General features: G+C 35.9%; 1 protein-coding gene across 12 annotated transcripts in view; it reads left to right on the forward strand.

The window, feature by feature from the left end:
- The window catches only part of COL12A1 (collagen type XII alpha 1 chain), a 102,142-nt gene that overhangs the window by 7,118 nt on the left and 77,652 nt on the right, over positions 1-17,372 (forward strand). For 8 of the 12 annotated variants that reach the window (XM_061358420.1, XM_061358417.1, XM_061358414.1 and 5 more), the window contains 11 exons: positions 4,461-4,577; positions 5,350-5,493; positions 6,386-6,442; positions 7,148-7,411; positions 7,525-7,689; positions 8,157-8,330; positions 8,827-9,117; positions 9,317-9,919; positions 11,288-11,560; positions 13,823-14,095; positions 15,039-15,311. The exons of 2 other annotated variants lie outside the window; for them this stretch is intronic. In XM_061358420.1, the coding sequence (XP_061214404.1) occupies positions 4,461-4,577; positions 5,350-5,493; positions 6,386-6,442; positions 7,148-7,411; positions 7,525-7,689; positions 8,157-8,330; positions 8,827-9,117; positions 9,317-9,919; positions 11,288-11,560; positions 13,823-14,095; positions 15,039-15,311 (2,634 nt within the window). Of the gene's footprint in view, positions 1-1,113; positions 2,440-4,460; positions 4,578-5,349; positions 5,494-6,385; positions 6,443-7,147; positions 7,412-7,524; positions 7,690-8,156; positions 8,331-8,826; positions 9,118-9,316; positions 9,920-11,287; positions 11,561-13,822; positions 14,096-15,038; positions 15,312-17,372 lie in introns of those variants that run through there. 2 more of the 12 variants (XM_061358423.1, XM_061358424.1) reach the window with 2 other exon arrangements.

Raw genomic sequence — 17,372 nt, forward strand, 5'->3', positions numbered from 1 at the left:
ACCTTTTGATGTCTGATTTCTATCTTTTGAGAAAGTAGTTGTTGATTTCCAAGTTCCCAAGGAGAGAATCGCATAGATTGATGAGTTAAATTGAAATCTGTATATACATGAGGGTGGCTGTAAGTCCTTGTTTTTCCTACTGCTAGTTAGAAGCAAAGTTTACACGTGTGTATGTTTAGACACACATGCACATACATATATATGCACAAATGTGCATAAAATTTGGTATATATTTATGCATGCAGTTTGTGTGTATGTATGCAGTTATGTTTAGTTACGTAAATATAGTTATAAATACATATATTTAAATGATTTTTTCAAAATACACTTATGAGCTGTATGAGGAAATTTCATATACATGTATAAAATTAAAAAATGCAAACATACAGGTGACAATGCTGCTGTGTTGTGATTGCAATGAATATCTAACAAGGCTGAGAGTGTGTTCTTGACTAAGTACCTACGCAATAGCTCATTCTTTTTCCCATTCAGATTGGCAGCATTGGCTTTAAAGGAGCTTGATGGGGATTTGATCTAGTTACTTGTGTCAAATCCATGCTATTTATTAAGAAAATAATATATAAGGACTTTTGGCCTCTTCCAGCCTCAGCAGGGCTTATCTTAGTGAGAGCAAGGCTGAGATTATTGTGTAGCTTCCGTCGCTTGTATGTTATGTTAACATGGGCTAAAAAATTATTTCACATGCTAGTTATAGGGAGTCTTTTCCAGTGATGGAATTACAGACTTTTTTTTTTTTTTTCACATAGGGATTGTTGATGGTAGCTGCTTCCAAGTTACACCACTTTAAAGTCTGTTTATAGACTTATATATTTAAATTGCTTGATCTTCTGATTATGTTTTACCTTCTCTTATGAAGATATTAATTAGGATCCTCTGGCAGTCACATTGTACTATCTGTAAAAATCTGTAGATTAGGTTTGCATTGCATACAAGCTAGTATAAGACATACATAAGATGAGGAAGATGCCTTGCTCTGTTTTCTATTTGAGAAAAGATAGTTATTATACATGTATATAATACCAGGAGCAGCAATGAATTAAGTATATTATGTTTGATATTCTTTGTTTGTTTGTTTTGTTTACTGTTGTGGTGTATAAGATAGGATATCCAATTGAGAAAGTTATCATCGTTCTAAGAGTGTTGGAAATTGACACTGTGTAAACATTACTGTCATAACAGCAAGATACTTTTTTAATATGCTAAAAACCTGTAGGGGAGCCCTACATTTCTCTGCATCAGCAGTGGAATCACTGTATGAAGGCAGTATTATAACACCATTACATGTTATGATCATGGTCCTCTACCTTGACAAGTCAGTGAGAGATATGGCATGGATTTTTATTGACACAGGATCAGGTTGATCATCAGTGTCAATACAGTGTAAGCACAGGTGCAACTTCACTTATGCAAATAGCCTGACATCAAGACTGCTTGCTTGAGTAAAGCTGTGCTCACACATAAGCCTTTTTAGGGTGCAGTTTTAAGGTTTGCCCCTGTAATGGGACAAACTCCCACCACAACCAGGGGCATTTTCTTCCTAGAAGTCTGGTCTGATTCTGTATTACAGATTTATTATTTTTCCACTGGTGAATTCCATTCTGGAAGAAGAATTTTAACACACTGAAGTAACAGTTGCTCTGTTTGATTATTGCAAGAAGTTTTTTATCATCTAAATGTTTTGCTGTACTTCAGATCGACTTACTGCTTTCAATCATATGACCCTGGTTTGGGCTTCACCCCGCAGCTGGTTTCATATGGGTGAAATCTGACCCATGTGTTGTTCTGGAGGTTGTTTGAGTATCAAAACCTCACAGGCCATCTGGAAGACATTTTGACGACATTGGATCCAAACTTTTTTTTTAACTCAGGCAAAGTTCCTTTCTGGATTTCAAAGGAAGAAGTGTTCAATGACTGAGTTTTATAAGTCAGCCACAGGTTGAGAATGAAGACATTTAAACTGCAGCAAAGAAGACCGGGGTTAGGTGTTGGGAATAACTTTATGATGAGAAAGACAGTGAGGCACTGGAGTAATTTCTGTGGAGTAATTTCTTTAAGAATGATCTGAGCAAACATGTCAGTGGTGACATGAGGTGGCTGATCATATCTCGGCTGTGGGATGGATAAGGGGACTTTCTGAGGTCCCCTGCAATGCCATTGTTCTAAAAGGCCATGAGCACCTGGATGAATGGATACATCGCTTCTGTATCAATGTACTACTCCTGTTACCTTCCAAGATCCACATCTGAATTTTCATAAAATGGATTAAATTCCTATCAAATGTTAAAGATTTTTCCTCACAGTCAATTTTTTCAGTTTATCTGGAATCCGGTCATTTGGATATCAACAAGTTGGGCTGCTGCTGTTCTTCAGCAGTTAAAGCCTAAAGTCTCTGCTGCAACATGCCAATTTACTTGCAAGGTTGGTGGCGCTATTTTTTCCATGTACTGAATTTTTTTTAAAAGCATGCTCAGGTCAGTTGTCTCTGCCTTTGCATTAAATTTGTCCTGAGCCATTGCTACTGAAACAATATTTTATAATGATATTCTTATCACCTAAGTGTATTTTACTATTAACATGTGTTGCATGATTTTCATACTAAGTAACTACCCTGCTGTCTCTAGCATTGTGATACTCATAAACAGACTGATAAATAAACTATGCATGCAGGTTAATGGTCTAATCTCACTGCCTGTGTATGGACAATAGGAAAAATAACATTTACTTCAGTACTAGCTTATCTATAGTATCAGTATTACAAAGCCATATTATCCTATGGTTGGAAATGGCAGGAAATTAAAAGGAAAAAAGATTCCTACACAATTGGTTGCCAGGTTTTTTGAGCTCAGTATTACTTATCGCAATTGGACAGTGTCTTTTCCTAAGTATACATTCTAGCATTTATTTCTTTATCTGCTCTTTATATTCAAAACTGAAACAAAATCTGGCACATGATGGAGGTCTTCCATGAAACAGAGAAGATCTGTCTATTAAAAATGCCTGCAAAAAGGTCTCACAAGTAGTTAAGGAAAGTATGGCTGAATCTAATCTTACTTTGTAGACCTATTTAAACAATAATATGTAGTACACCTGCCATGCACTGACAGTGAGTCAGTAAAATACTGCATGAATAAGCATGCCAAATTTATAAATAGAATATCATTATAAAATATTTATGAAACGTCTTTGTGTAATGAACCTTGTACATGGAGGCTTTTGTCCATCGTGGGAAGCTGAAAAAATAATAATCAACATTTCATTTACATATGCATGGTGCTGCAAAATTGCGTATGAAAACTGTTTCTTTCTGTTACTGTTCAGTTACTTCTGTCATCAGCTCCTTCAAGTTTTATTTGCAGTCATTTGTTCAGATCATTGGTGCCCTCTTTGCTGTTTTCTATAAATTCTGTAAAATAAATGTCCATAAATATACTTTGATGTTGTCTTTTCATAATTAACCATTGTGTTGTTTAGAACCATACTGGCATTTTATGTTAAAATGCCACTACTAGTATGGGTACACCTGCTGCAAAGGGAACATGAAAACAACAGTTTACACCTTTGAAATTGTACATCAATCTGGTGTAAACAGGTAGAATCTTATTTTTGTGAACTTTTGCATCAGCTCAAATATTTCAGCAAATTGTGACCAATAGAAGTCCCATTTATTATCCCCTTAGTTCCTGAATCCTTTGCAGCCATATGCAAAGTATCATGGCTTCTAGGAACACAGGGGTGGAGCTCTCCATATTTGGAATAAAATGACACATCAGTATATCATTATTACTGATATACATTTTAGATGTGTATTCGATCTAGACCCTAAGAGAAATTGTTTTACTGAATATTAAATGTGTAATATTTTCCTGTATTCTTAAAAATACTTTTTTCTCTGCCAAGTTCCTAGATTCAGTGAAATTGATAAGAAATACAACTATGCAGAGAGTCTATTAAAAAGCTGATCAATTCTTTGATGTCTCATTAAGAAGAGTACTTTGTTCTCAATGTCCTAAATGATCTCATGATATTGTAAGCAGGTTATGATTTGGCATGCTTGTATGGATTGCACCCAGCATGTAAAAAAATTCCTTTAATTGTTATGTGAAATGTTTGCATATGTGGTGATTATCTGTGAACTCATTGTACATGTATCCAAATGTGTTTTCTATTGTGCTTGATTTTGCTGGCCATTCTTGAATGTCTTGGCAACTCAAGAAACATAAGTTCTGTGCTGTCCTCTGTAATGCGTATACTCTTTGATGTTTTGTCATACCTTGTCAGCTTTTAATTTTACTCTTTTTCCAACAACATATCTTTATATTTGTTGGAAACAAATTTATGCAAAGACAATTTTAGTAAGCTTTGCTAAAATTATTTTATTTATTCATTTGCCAAAGCTTGTTCAAACTGTTAAACATCCACCTGGTATAAATCTTTTGCAGTTAATCCACCATCAGACTTGAATTTTACAATTATAGATGAACATAATGTTCAAATGTCATGGAAAAGGCCACCAGATGCAATAGTGGGTTACAGGATAACTGTGGTTCCAACAAATGGTGAGTTCTGTAAAATTTCATTATGTCATTACATTTTTTGAAAACTTGGGCTTATTTTCACTTATAGTTAACTTAGTGGCTATTAATGTCATCGTGAAGTTTCTGATCAGGACTGGGTAACAGCAAAGGGCGTACAGGAAGAATCAGTGATTGTTCCAAGTTAGAGTTTTTCTTATCATAGCGTTTACCCTTTGAGACTGCAGGTAGTAAGTTTTGGATGTCTTTCCTTTGTGAGGAGCAAAAAGAAGGTAGAGTTATCATTCTGCTACTCTTCTATGCTTTTACCTTAGCTAGGGAATTTTATTGTACTTCATTCAAATACTTCTCCTGGGGTAACTATTGCATGTGTCATGTAACGATGCAGTGATGTCATATAGATTCCTTATAATTCTGTGTATTTTATTCTATTTGAAGCATTATTGCATAGAATGAATTATTCTATTTCTCTTTGAGAAATAATCAGTGTAAATGTGATATTGAATCAGACCTGGACCATGACTTGTTAGATAATAGTACATTTTGTATGTGCTTTTTAAGATTCACATTTCCTGTAATTTATTAAACACTTCAGTAATTTTGATCACTATTGAGAATAGATTAGTTTGAAGTTTCATGTTTCAAAATTCATAATTCAGGACAAAAGAAAGCGTGTAATTCTGAAATTATCATTGGATTTTAGAGAGATTATTCTCTGTTGCATTTTTTTTTCCTAATGATCATTGATATTACTAGATTTAAAGGCTGCATTAACTGTTTTATATATCTATTGCAGATGGGCCTACTAAAGAATTTACTCTTTCACCTAGCACTACCCAAACTGTCTTATCAGATCTTATACCTGATATAGAATATGTTGTATCAATAGCTTCATATGATGAAAGAGAGGAGAGTCTACCTGTTTTTGGCCAACTGACAAGTAAGTACATGTAATACCAAGCAATATAAAGGAGTGGTCATGAACAAAATATGGCTTTGTTTGAGTTCCTCAACAAAATTGCCACATACCTAAACTCTGATCAGATGTATCCGTCTGAACAGCCTTTTTCATTTAAGAATAATTCCCAGTAGAAGCAGAGGTAATTTGCAAGTGATAAGAGGAGACTAACATGGGTATATCATGTTTGACCATCTGACAGAATTCTTTGCAGGAGGCCACTGGCTCTCTTGAGCTAAACCTACTTCCTATAAACTGCATATGCTGAAGTCAAGGGGAAGGTTCTTATTGACCTCAGTAACAAATGTATCCAACTGGCTTCCTGTGTGTGAGAAAAAAAAAAAAGGCTAACTACTTTCATCAAACAATAAAATGTGACTCAGTAGATTTATATGGTGGTAAAATATGGAACTCAATTTTTTATAATTTATATTTAATAAATAAAGCATAAAATAAATCCAGTTAAATAACAAATGTTAAGCACATCAGGCTATCATCTGTGACATATTTTGTCACATACACCAGGCTTCCCAAACAACCATGGGAGAACTACTTATGATGAGTTCCTCTATGTGTTAGAGAGAGTTAATACTGGTGTTTCATCCAGGGATGTTGCAGTTAGTTTTCAGGAAATTACTGTACAAGATGTACAAATTCAGAGGATTGTTTTTGCATTTTCTGTATTTTTTGTTGACCTGAATGCTGTGTTGTCAAACCTGTAAGTACAGGTGATGTATACATGACTTGCATTTATATTTTCATGTTCTGAGGCTTGTCAGATTTTTGTCTCTATTTCCCTACATGCTTTTCTTTGATGTTTACAAGTATAACCTGATTTCTTCCATTAATTCTCTTTATGTTGTGCTTTGTGCAGTTCAAACAGGTGGTCCAGGGCTACCAGAGGAAAAGAAGGTTGAGGCTCAATTACAAAGTAAGGTGTTTTGTCTTTCAACTTACCTAACGCTTTAGAGACAAGATCTAGCTCTAGGGTACTATAAACTGTGTTCCTCTGTTACCCAGTAATGAAATTAACATGTAAATTGTCCAGAGCTGAGAAAACTTGGGAAGGGACTGTGGTGGAAGGGATTTATAGCTGCCTAAGGTGCAGTTGATACTGAAACTAGGAATTTTATGCAACTAGCCTGAGGAAGTCTATGAATGTCTCAGTCCTACTAACAAAAGACATTGTGTTGTGGATAAAAGGCATTGCAGAGGAACCTGTGCAGCTTTTATGGGGAGAAAAAGATACAAACCAGAAGTGGTACAAAAGGAAATGTTTCTGTAACATCAAAGTGTTGAAGAAATTTTTGTGAGTTTTCATCTGTCATGGAATAACAGATCTTGTGAAATTGCCTGAGAAGTGTCTCAAAACTGAATATCTAGGTGACAGTTCCCTTTTGGTGATGGCAGGCAGAAGGCTTGTATGGGTGTTAATTTATATTACTAATGCTTCCCCAAGTAAAATATTCCAGATAAGAATGTCAGTCTATTAATCTGTTTGGTTTGTCTTTTACCTACTAAGTTTCTATCAGACATTTCTCAGTGATTTGTAAGAATGCAATTGCTAATTTGCTAAGAAATTTTTTATTCGTTTATTTATTTATTTTTTTTATTTTTTATTTTTTTTGTGTTCCAGAATGCTCCATAAGTGCAATGACAGATTTAGTTTTCCTGGTAGATGGTTCATGGAGTGTAGGGAGAAATAACTTCGGATATATTCTGGACTTCATGGTTGCCCTTGTATCAGCTTTTGACATTGGGGAAGAAAAGACGAGAGTTGGAGTTGTTCAGTACAGTTCAGATACAAGAACAGAGTTCAATTTAAATCAGTATTTCAGAAGAAGTGATCTTATTGATGCAATTAAAAGGATACCTTACAAAGGTGGCAACACAATGACAGGTACAGATTTCCCACATGCGTATTTATTCAGCATTTCATTTTATAATCCAAATTTGCTTTAAATCCTGCTTCATTCAAGCCTAGTAAAACACAACCTATGGTGGTGTTTTTAGGTGAGGCTATCGATTACCTGGTTCAAAACACCTTCACCGAGTCAGCTGGAGCAAGAAAAGGCTTTCCCAAAGTAGCAATTGTCATTACAGATGGAAAAGCTCAAGATGAAGTTGAAATTCCTGCAAGAGAGCTTCGCAACATAGGAGTTGAAATTTTTTCTTTGGGTATGTTGAGTTTTCCTATTGAGAAATTATCATTCCTGACTGAGATCTGATTGAGAGATTAACAATTCTGAAGAATAAGTTACATGTTTTACAGATTCTTTGTTTCAAGAAGTTCACTCTGCCAGTCTTTCCACGTGTATGCCTTGAAATGGGTGGTTCGTGCCCTCAAGGCATGCACAATAATAGTTAATTTTATAGTAATTCTGTATCTCCTATATGGAGCTAAGATGACTGACAAGCGTAGTTTCAACCTTGGCGTATTGAAGATACCACTTTATTTTCTCAGATTAAAAGCAGATTATGTCATCTCATTGCATTGATCATTATTTTGTAGTTTGATTATTGATAATGACAGAAGACAACTGAACTCAGCTTTACCCCATCATGTTCTGATACTTTATGAATACATTCACAGGTGTCTGTATTTTATGGCCACTTAACATGGTCCTCTCTATTGCAACTTCTAGGAATCAAAGCAGCAGATGCAAAGGAACTCAAGCTAATTGCATCTCAGCCTTCGCTGAAGCATGTGTTCAATGTGGCTAATTTTGATGGAATTGTGGATATACAGAATGAAATTATCTTGCAAGTGTGCTCTGGTGTTGATGAGCAACTAGGTGAACTGGTTAGTGGAGAAGAAGGTGAGATATTTTATACAAGTGTATTTATTAATCTCAGTTTATTCTAATGCACATTTAAAGGCCTATCTCTACTTCCTTTGCTTTATTTCTGGAATTTGATCTGTTGCCTCATTTAGCAAGTGTGGAAAACAGGTCTCAGCTTTGTGCATTTAAATACAGGAGAGAAGAATATGATGTAATAGATTTGGAATAACTCCATTATTCCATAGTTTCAAGGGCAACACAATGATATACAGTTATCAGAAGGCTCATGCAGCCCATTTGAACACAGGCATCACTTCTATGAAAAAACGTACTAAAGGGGAAAAATCTTTTATTTGGACTTCCCTGCAATTCACTAGTGTTTAGTTATGATTAAAAATATAAACAGAAAAGAAAGGGATTTTTAGTAAAGATTAAGCAAAAATAACTACATTTATTCCAGAACTAAAAATGTGGAAGAAAATACTTTTATAATTGCAATTAATATTTTGGGTTTGATTTTGATTGCTTTCAGTGGTGGAGCCTCCTTCAAATCTGGTTGCCACTCAGATCTCCTCAAAATCTGTTAGGATCACGTGGGATCCATCGACAAGCCAAATAACTGGCTATCGGCTGCAGTTCATTCCAATGATATCTGGTGGAAAACAACATGTACTGAGTGTGGGTCCTCAGACTACTGCTCTGAATGTTAAAGATCTCTCTCCAGACACAGAATATCAAATTAATGTTTATGCAATGAAAGGACTGACCCCCAGTGAGCCAATAACGATAATGGAAAAAACACAGCAAGTAAAAGTTCAAGTGGGTAAGTAAGGAGCTATTAAGTTATTTTCACACAGTAACTTTTTGGTTTTTGTACCTCTGATGCTTGTTTTAATGTCATACCTTTATTATTTATGAAAACCATCTTTATTTAGCATGGTTTATTTTCTTTATAAGCAGCCAGGTATGTAATGCTGTGGCTATTGAATATGTGTTTATAGCGGTGATTCTTTTTCTTGCAGAATGCTCACGTGGTGTGGATGTAAAAGCTGATGTTGTGTTTTTAGTGGATGGTTCCTACAGCATTGGTATCGCCAATTTTGTTAAAGTAAGAGCCTTTTTGGAAGTGTTAGTTAAAAGCTTTGAGATATCACCTCGAAAAGTACAGATAAGTCTTGTCCAGTACAGCAGAGATCCCCATATGGAGTTTTCTTTGAACAGATACAACAGAGTGGAAGACATAATTCAGGCTATTAACAACTTCCCCTACAGAGGTGGATCTACGAACACAGGCAAAGCGATGACATATGTGAGGGAGAAAGTATTTGTTACCAGCAAAGGATCAAGACCAAATGTGCCAAGAGTCATGATTCTTATTACTGATGGAAAATCGTCAGACGCTTTTAAAGAACCTGCAATAAAGCTGAGGGATGCAGATGTAGAAATATTTGCAGTTGGTGTAAAGGATGCAGTACGTACAGAGTTAGAAGCAATTGCATCGCCTCCTGCTGAAACCCATGTTTACACGGTGGAAGATTTTGATGCTTTTCAAAGAATATCATTTGAACTTACACAGTCTGTTTGCCTACGGATTGAGCAGGAACTGGCTGCTATAAGGAAAAAATGTAAGTAACTACTATTAGAGAAATGTAGAAAATGCAGTGAAAAAAGATCTGAACCAGTGTTTTGTGCTTCTAGTTACCTAAAGAGTTGCCATTGATTAAATTTTCCATATATAAATGATAATTTTAATAACTGGGGATTTGGTTCTCCTTTTCAATATATTAAAAACAATGGAGGAAATGAATTGAAAACTAGAGATGAAGAAAGCATTGGAGAAATACCTTTTTTCCACCTCTCTTCCTGGGTACTTAGAAGACTATTAAAGTGTGCGTCTATCTGGAATGACCTTAGTGGATGTGCTATGCTTTTACATCCAGGGTCTTGAGTAAAACAGTTACTAACCAGGGCCACTCTTCATAAGCTGTCCAAAATGAGGTAGCTAGTATAAGCTATATAAGCTTGTCTTTTAGAATTTCAAAGGCAATGGAACAGTGCCAACACCACCAGAGGTGATTTGATAAAGCTTTGGGTAAGTCCTCTGAAATGGGTGTAGACAAGACAATTTGAGACAGCAGATGCTAGGTGATCTTAATCTCAATCTAACTGTAAAGACTGAAATGAAGGTCTTCACATGCATCCAAATTTGACAAGTTTGTGTAGTGTTTAATATTTACGAGATTTGTAAATGACCGCTTTTGGTCAGCTAAAGTTACTTATGATTACTTGCACCCTCGGTGTCCCTACTTATGTTTAGTAGAACACTAACACTGAATAGTCCCCAGTATTGATAAACCCCACTCTCTTTAAAAATAAGCCTTTTGTTTCAGGATAGCTTTGAGGAACAAACCAGCAAAGCAGCCTTTGTTTTAGAGAGCTCAAGCAGTCTTAACATCCCCACTGTTAGTCTGACTAGGCCAAGCAAAACAAGCCCAGGATGTCAGGTTTGTGTTTGTGCCTCCTGTCAAGTTCCTTGTTTCCCCTTTGACTCCATTCCTGAAAAAAATACCGGGATTTATTTTGTCCTATTTCTAATCTAGATCTGAAAAAACACAAGGTTTCTCAGTTCCTGTTGAGGGTATAATGTTACTGCTGTTCATGGGACATAGGGAACCTGACTTGATCATCAGATTCTAACTTAAGTTTTCATAAGTATATTTTTTTAGATGAACTGTTCTCATTTTATCAAGAAATCACTGAGTTGGTGCCTTTAGTCATTGTTGTGTGGTGTGAGACAACCTAAAAAGGATCATAATAACATTTGATGGATATAAGCAAGTGTAGAAAACAAATGCAGTTGCATGTGCAACAAATTATTTGTTCAATTAGAATAAATCATATTGTTGAAGGACATTTTAAATTTATTTTACAGATTTTGTGTTAAAAGTATTCTAGCAAGGGTGCCTCATCTGTGCATTTTTATTTCCATACAGCTTATGTACCTGCAAAGAATATGGTCTTTTCTGATGTAACATCTGACAGTTTCAAAGTGAGTTGGTCTCCAGCTGGATCTGAGGTTTTGTCTTATCTCATTAAATATAAAGTAGCAGTTGGTGGAGAAGAATTTATTGTTTCAGTACCAGCTTCAAGTACTAGCTCAGTTCTCACAAACTTGCTACCTGAAACTACTTATGCAGTCAGTGTGATTTCTGAATATGAAGATGGTGACGGCCCTCCCTTGGATGGAGAGGAAACCACCTTAGAAGGTAGGCTTCCCATTATTCTCAGACATGAAAGAGTCATATGTTCAAATGAGAATTTGCTTAATTGAGAGAATGGGTGTATGTCGAGCAGCCAGCTAAGCCTGAGGAGCTGTACTGGTATGTGGGATGAGAATAAACATAATTGTCTCTCAATGCATTTAGTAAAGATATAAAATTCCAATAATAGGCCCACTTTAATTTTTTAAGGTTAGATTTTATTTTCCCTGAAAATTGGATGGATCCTGTGTTTCTCTGTAGTAGCCTATTTTCAAATGGTATGTTGTCAATAATATATTCATTGACATGTATCAATCTTAATATACACTTAAATTGGACTAGATGATTGTAGGTCCTTTCCAACTTTATTCTATTCCATTTAATAATTATGATTCTGGTGCAGGAATGTACTCTGACTTTAATACATTTAAAGTCAAGCATGTACCTATGAAATTTGCCGTGTCTGTATCTAACTTATATTAATAGAAATTCTGTTTTACATACCATAGGATTAAAGGGGGCTGAGTTTTTGGTCAGCTGTTTCTCATCAGAACTTCATGGGTCTGATCCAATAACTCTTACTGATTCAAGACTTCCATTGATGTCACTGAGAGTTTATGTGATTAATGGCTGTAAATATAAGTGGCAGGCTGTAAATTTAATGGTAGCAGTACCTTTTCTTGGTAGAGTTGTCATGATGCATTTCTATTCATTTAAAGAAGAACAATGACAATAAATCTGATTTTCTATTCCAGTAGTTATATACTCAGTGTAGTCTAAATCATGCTTTTTAAAATATTGATCCACTCTTTTTCATTATTCCATGCTGTCATTTGTGACCTTTGGTAATGTAAGTGGTTCCAAGGGAGCAAAAGAAACAGCAGGGAAATTTGTTAATTGCTCTTTAATTTTAGGACTGATAGAAGTACATAAAATAGCTTAGTTTGGATGTTAAATTTGGAAGGTACAAATTTCACTGTCATTGTGCATGTTTCCATGACTGTGCTAGTCAGAATGTTTTGGCCACACATAACTTTCCCTTAGGAAAACAAAATCTTGGCTGATAGCAAATGTAGCTTTTGAGTGTAAAGGACAAGAGAAGGAATAGCTTTAATAAAAATAATCAGTGTTCCTATGTTGAAACTGATTATGCCTTAAATAATTGTCAGCATCTTGATCTGATGATGTTCCAGTATGTCTGAGAAGAGTTATTTTGCAGTCATGTAAACATCAGCAGCGATCTGTGCAGATCTAGCTAACAATTTGGGCCAGACAGTTTTCTTTGTAACTAATTTTGGTTTCAAGTTTTTAAAGAATTTGAAATTGGGTATTGTGTTTCTCATTAGTAGGAAACAAGTTTGATTATTTAAAACTATGATTATTACTTACTCCTTTCTTAACAGGCATGTAATTTAACATAGGAGAACAATCCTTTTGGTATAATGTCCTAATTGAATTATAATTTAGATAGGAAACAACAAAGCCCCAAAACCTAAATGAAAATGCAACATACTGATAGGCAACTTGCAGTGCATTAGATCTTAATGGACGTTGGAAGGGTCAAGTTATTCTTTGGTGTGCCCACTGAGTTCATATGAAATGACCTGAGCTGCTGTATCTTTTGTCAAAGAGCAGACTAGATTAAATTTTTCCTTAATTTCTCAGATAACAAGCTATTTTTTGTCTTTGAGTTTGTAATTAAAATCAGAGCCTTTTTAAAACACTAGATGCAATTTATATTGCAATGAATATATTTTTTATTGTGAAATTTTAATTTAAAGCAATAGAATTGCTTTTGTGTTTGGATTTTTTTTTTTTTTCCCTGTTGCATTTCCCTTGGTCATTTCTTTAAAATCAGAGAGCTGTCTGTGTGTAGTCAGCTATCTGCATACGAAGGTCATGCAGAAGCAAATGGCCACAGCAGAGAAACCTGTATATTTTGTTGTGTTAATATATTTCCCTACTAGTTATTGCCAAGTGTCCCACACAGTTCAGTTCGACTTTTACCACTAAACACAGCCAGACTATCTTAAGTTTCAGAAGTGCCTGTATAAACTGAGATTAATGTATTTTTGGGGACAGCTTTGTTACACTGCTCATTGTAACTCTGGCCCATAAATTTTCAGAAATGACTAAAACAATGGGACGGCAATATAAACTGTTGTTTTGATAGAGTGGATAAGCTAACAGAATGATTGGAATGATTTCATTTCAGATACTACTTGATTAAAAGCAAATATTTACAAATTATGTTTATATTTTTTGTAGTTAAAGGTGCTCCTCGAAACTTAAGGATAACAGATGAAACTACTGATAGCTTTGTAGTTGGCTGGACTCCAGCGCCAGGAAATGTCCTACGGTACAGGCTTGTGTATAGACCACTTACGGGAGGAGAAAGGAAACAAGTGACAGTCTCAGCAAATGAACGATCAACTATTCTGCAGAACTTGATCCAGGATACAAGATATGAAGTATCTGTTATTCCTGAATATCAGTCTGGGCCTGGGAATTCCCTGAATGGATATGCAAAAACTGATGAAGGTACATAATCAATGCTGTGAATGTAGTAAGCTTGAGAAGAACTCTCTGCATGTTGACATATTCATACTGAGAAGAGAATAACCCACATTGGCCATATGTATTATCCCATATGAACAGGGAATTATAAAATTACTCAAGCCTAACTGAGATGTAATTTAAGACAATATAATTTACCAAAATTGCAATATTTAATTTTAAAATATAGTGTATTGAACCTGCAGCACCTAGCAGGGCAGGAAGGTAACGGGTGAAGAATCTACCTGTATGTTTAATTAATTGTCCTTGTGATTCTTCGTATTGTCAATTATATAAATTGCATTTTTTTCAGCAAAACACCTTGTTAGCACTTTGTTCTGAATGGCTAACAAGGAATAAATGATTCATTTACTGTAATAAAGTTATCATTGTGGCCTTAACTTGTATGAAAACATATGATCCTTTAACAGGTATTATGCTTTATTAAACAAAATATGAAAAGTACAGAAACAGTAGAAATGTCCTGATCACTGGTGAAACTTCAATAAGTTTTTAAATATTAGAAAACAGAAAAACTATCATCAAAAAGAACTCTGTAGGAAACTTTAATGTGTTAATTTCACATTTCACTGGTGATCTGTGACTTGATTGTGCAGACAGTGACTTCAGCATGAATCTTGGTGTGCTGAAGTTGAATATATATTCAGGTGCTAGTATGTATAAGTGTTCCAGAACTGAGCCTGTTTTAACAGAAAAATATAGGAGAAAAAAGACTTTATTGAGCATTTTTGCCTGAGGATTGTGAGGGTAGAATTATCGAATTATAAAATCCTGATTATGGTAGCAGTGTTAGTGCAGGCTATTCAGGAACAATTTTTTTCAGCAGTAAGTCTTATGTTAACCTGAAAAATAAACCACTAAGTAAAGCTTGCTTCAACTTGTTTTCAACATCTTTTGACATGTGCAGTCCGAGGAAATCCAAGAAATTTGAGAGTTTCTGATGCTACAACATCAACAATGAAGCTGTCTTGGGGTGCTGCTCCTGGCAAAGTGCAGCAGTACTTTATAACATACACTCCAGCCTCAGGAGGTGAAACTAAGGAAGTGACTGTGAAAGGCGACACTACCTCTAAAGTGCTGAAAGGCTTAGATGAAGCCACTAGGTATGCATTGACTGTGTCTGCCTTGTATGCATCTGGAGCAGGAGAGGCTCTTTCTGGAGAAGGAGAAACACTTGAAGGTAATTATTTATTATTTCTGTACAGTTATTCATTTATTTGACTAATGTTTAAGGTCCCTTAAAGGGTACTGTCTTCCTGAGTTTTCTGTAGAAGTAAATATGTGAATGAAAAATAGGCATACAGATGTTCTTCTACTTTACAGGGATTTTCCAAACTTACTGTCCATCAGGGAAAACAGTGGGGACAAATCACTGGTTGTGGAGGGGACTCTGGGTGTCTTGATAAAGGTATTGTCAGAAATACCAAAAAGCTGACTGTACTTCCATACCAGCCTTACTGAAATATCTTTGTCTTATACCTCTCAACCTTACTCAATTTTAGTGGCAGATTGTTCTTAATGTAACAGGATTAATTAGTGGAGTTAAAGTATCTCATCCATTTGAAAATTTGCAGGGTTTGTACTGAACTGAAACTGGACAGTGTTCAGGAACCATATTTTTGTTAGAGAAGCAACATCTAGTCTAGTCATAGGAATAATAAATCATATCCTGCTTTTAATTAATAGGAGTAATAACCTGGAGGTGAGCATTAACAGAATGCTAGCAAAAGTGTAAGTTGGAGCCAAAGACTCTTATAAAGAGGGGAGGCTGCTCTCCCTTTGCCTTCAAGCAGAGAATTTCCTAGACTTCTCTGTGAGCCTTCTCAGTGTCCTCTGTTACATGTCAGAGGATAGAGAAAGCTGCCTTCTAGGCCTTGAAAGGAAGTGTGACTGTGGTCTGTGCTGGCCAGGTACATATTGCTAAATTCTGGCACTGCAGCTGTGTGGGCAAGGCACTTGAAAACATCTTTCAGATTAATTACATGGAATTAAATCTTCATTGATGCTAATGGAGTTAAAGTAAGGGTATGCTTGGCCCTCAGTTTCTCCATCAGTTTAACTTTTTGTTTATGACATAGGTTAGAAAACAAACCAGAAAATCTATTTTAAATAGGAACCTGGAAAAACAAGCAAACAATTAGTTCTGATGATTCACCAATATGCTGAATTCATCCCACTAAAATTTAGGCACTTTTTTGAACACTGCAGTTTGCAGCATGGACTCTCTAGGGTTCTTCAGTGATTGATGAAGGAAGACAGATACTTCTGGAAGGCAGGTACTCCACCTGAGGTCTCATTTTTCCTTCAAAGGAACATTTCTCTGTTCACTGACTATAGAAGGACCACCTGAGACCTAGGCACCAACCTCCTGCCTGGTCCACTACCCAAGTTTCAGATCTCTATCCAGTTTACGGACTTGCACTGAGACAAGGTGTAGCCATCAGAGAATCAGGCACCTTGTGATTTATGTTGAAAGGTCCCTAACTCCCTCACTTTCACTACCCATGCAAGATCCAAAGTGCCTCTTTTGTAGAGAACCTGTCACCTGCCCATAACACTACTGAAATCCAGGTAAAGGAGAACAAATAGCTGAATTCTCCCCATATCCTCTAGAAAGGCCAGAGGTAATCATGACTTAATGAACTTCCCTGTTGGTGGGAGTGCTGCCACTTCCTTTTGTATGGTATTCTAACTGAGTTAACCTGTACATCCAGAAATACAAATTTCACTCTCAGACAAGAACAGAATAGATGCCAAGTAGACAGAGGAGCCTGACACCCCTCTTTTTTTCTCTGTCAGTGGAGAGACAAATGCCTTGGTCTTCCTTTGCAAATCTTGAAAGGTGTCTGTCTCTCTGTTCAACAGACTGAGTTGTCCACTTCCTTAGGGAGATGCCTCATATTTTACTGAAGGGTTGACTAAGTTAACTGTTTACATTTGGTGGAAAGGTTTTCACTGAGTATCTTTGTAGTAAACCTGAGAGAACCTTTACTAATATGGAGCTCTGGAGTGATCAAGTGTGTTGCAAATTCATAAAATAAGCTTAGCTTTTTAGCCTATCATAAAACTTGAGCAATAGAAAAGTCTTCTAAGGTGTTGCCTGGAGCTTCAGTTAATACACGTTCTAAATGGAGAGAGCAGTGAATGAAATACAGCAGAATCGAGAATACAGAGTCATCAGAAAACCAGAATTCAGTGTCAGATAGAGACTGTCTTGTCCTTTCCATACTCCACCTCCCCC

Source organism: Neopsephotus bourkii, unplaced genomic scaffold (genome assembly GCF_033783945.1).
Source record: "Neopsephotus bourkii isolate Nb327-2 ecotype Australia unplaced genomic scaffold, CSIRO-AGI_Nbou_v1 NB_941, whole genome shotgun sequence".
In the NCBI taxonomy this organism is placed as follows: Eukaryota; Metazoa; Chordata; class Aves; order Psittaciformes; family Psittacidae; genus Neopsephotus; species Neopsephotus bourkii.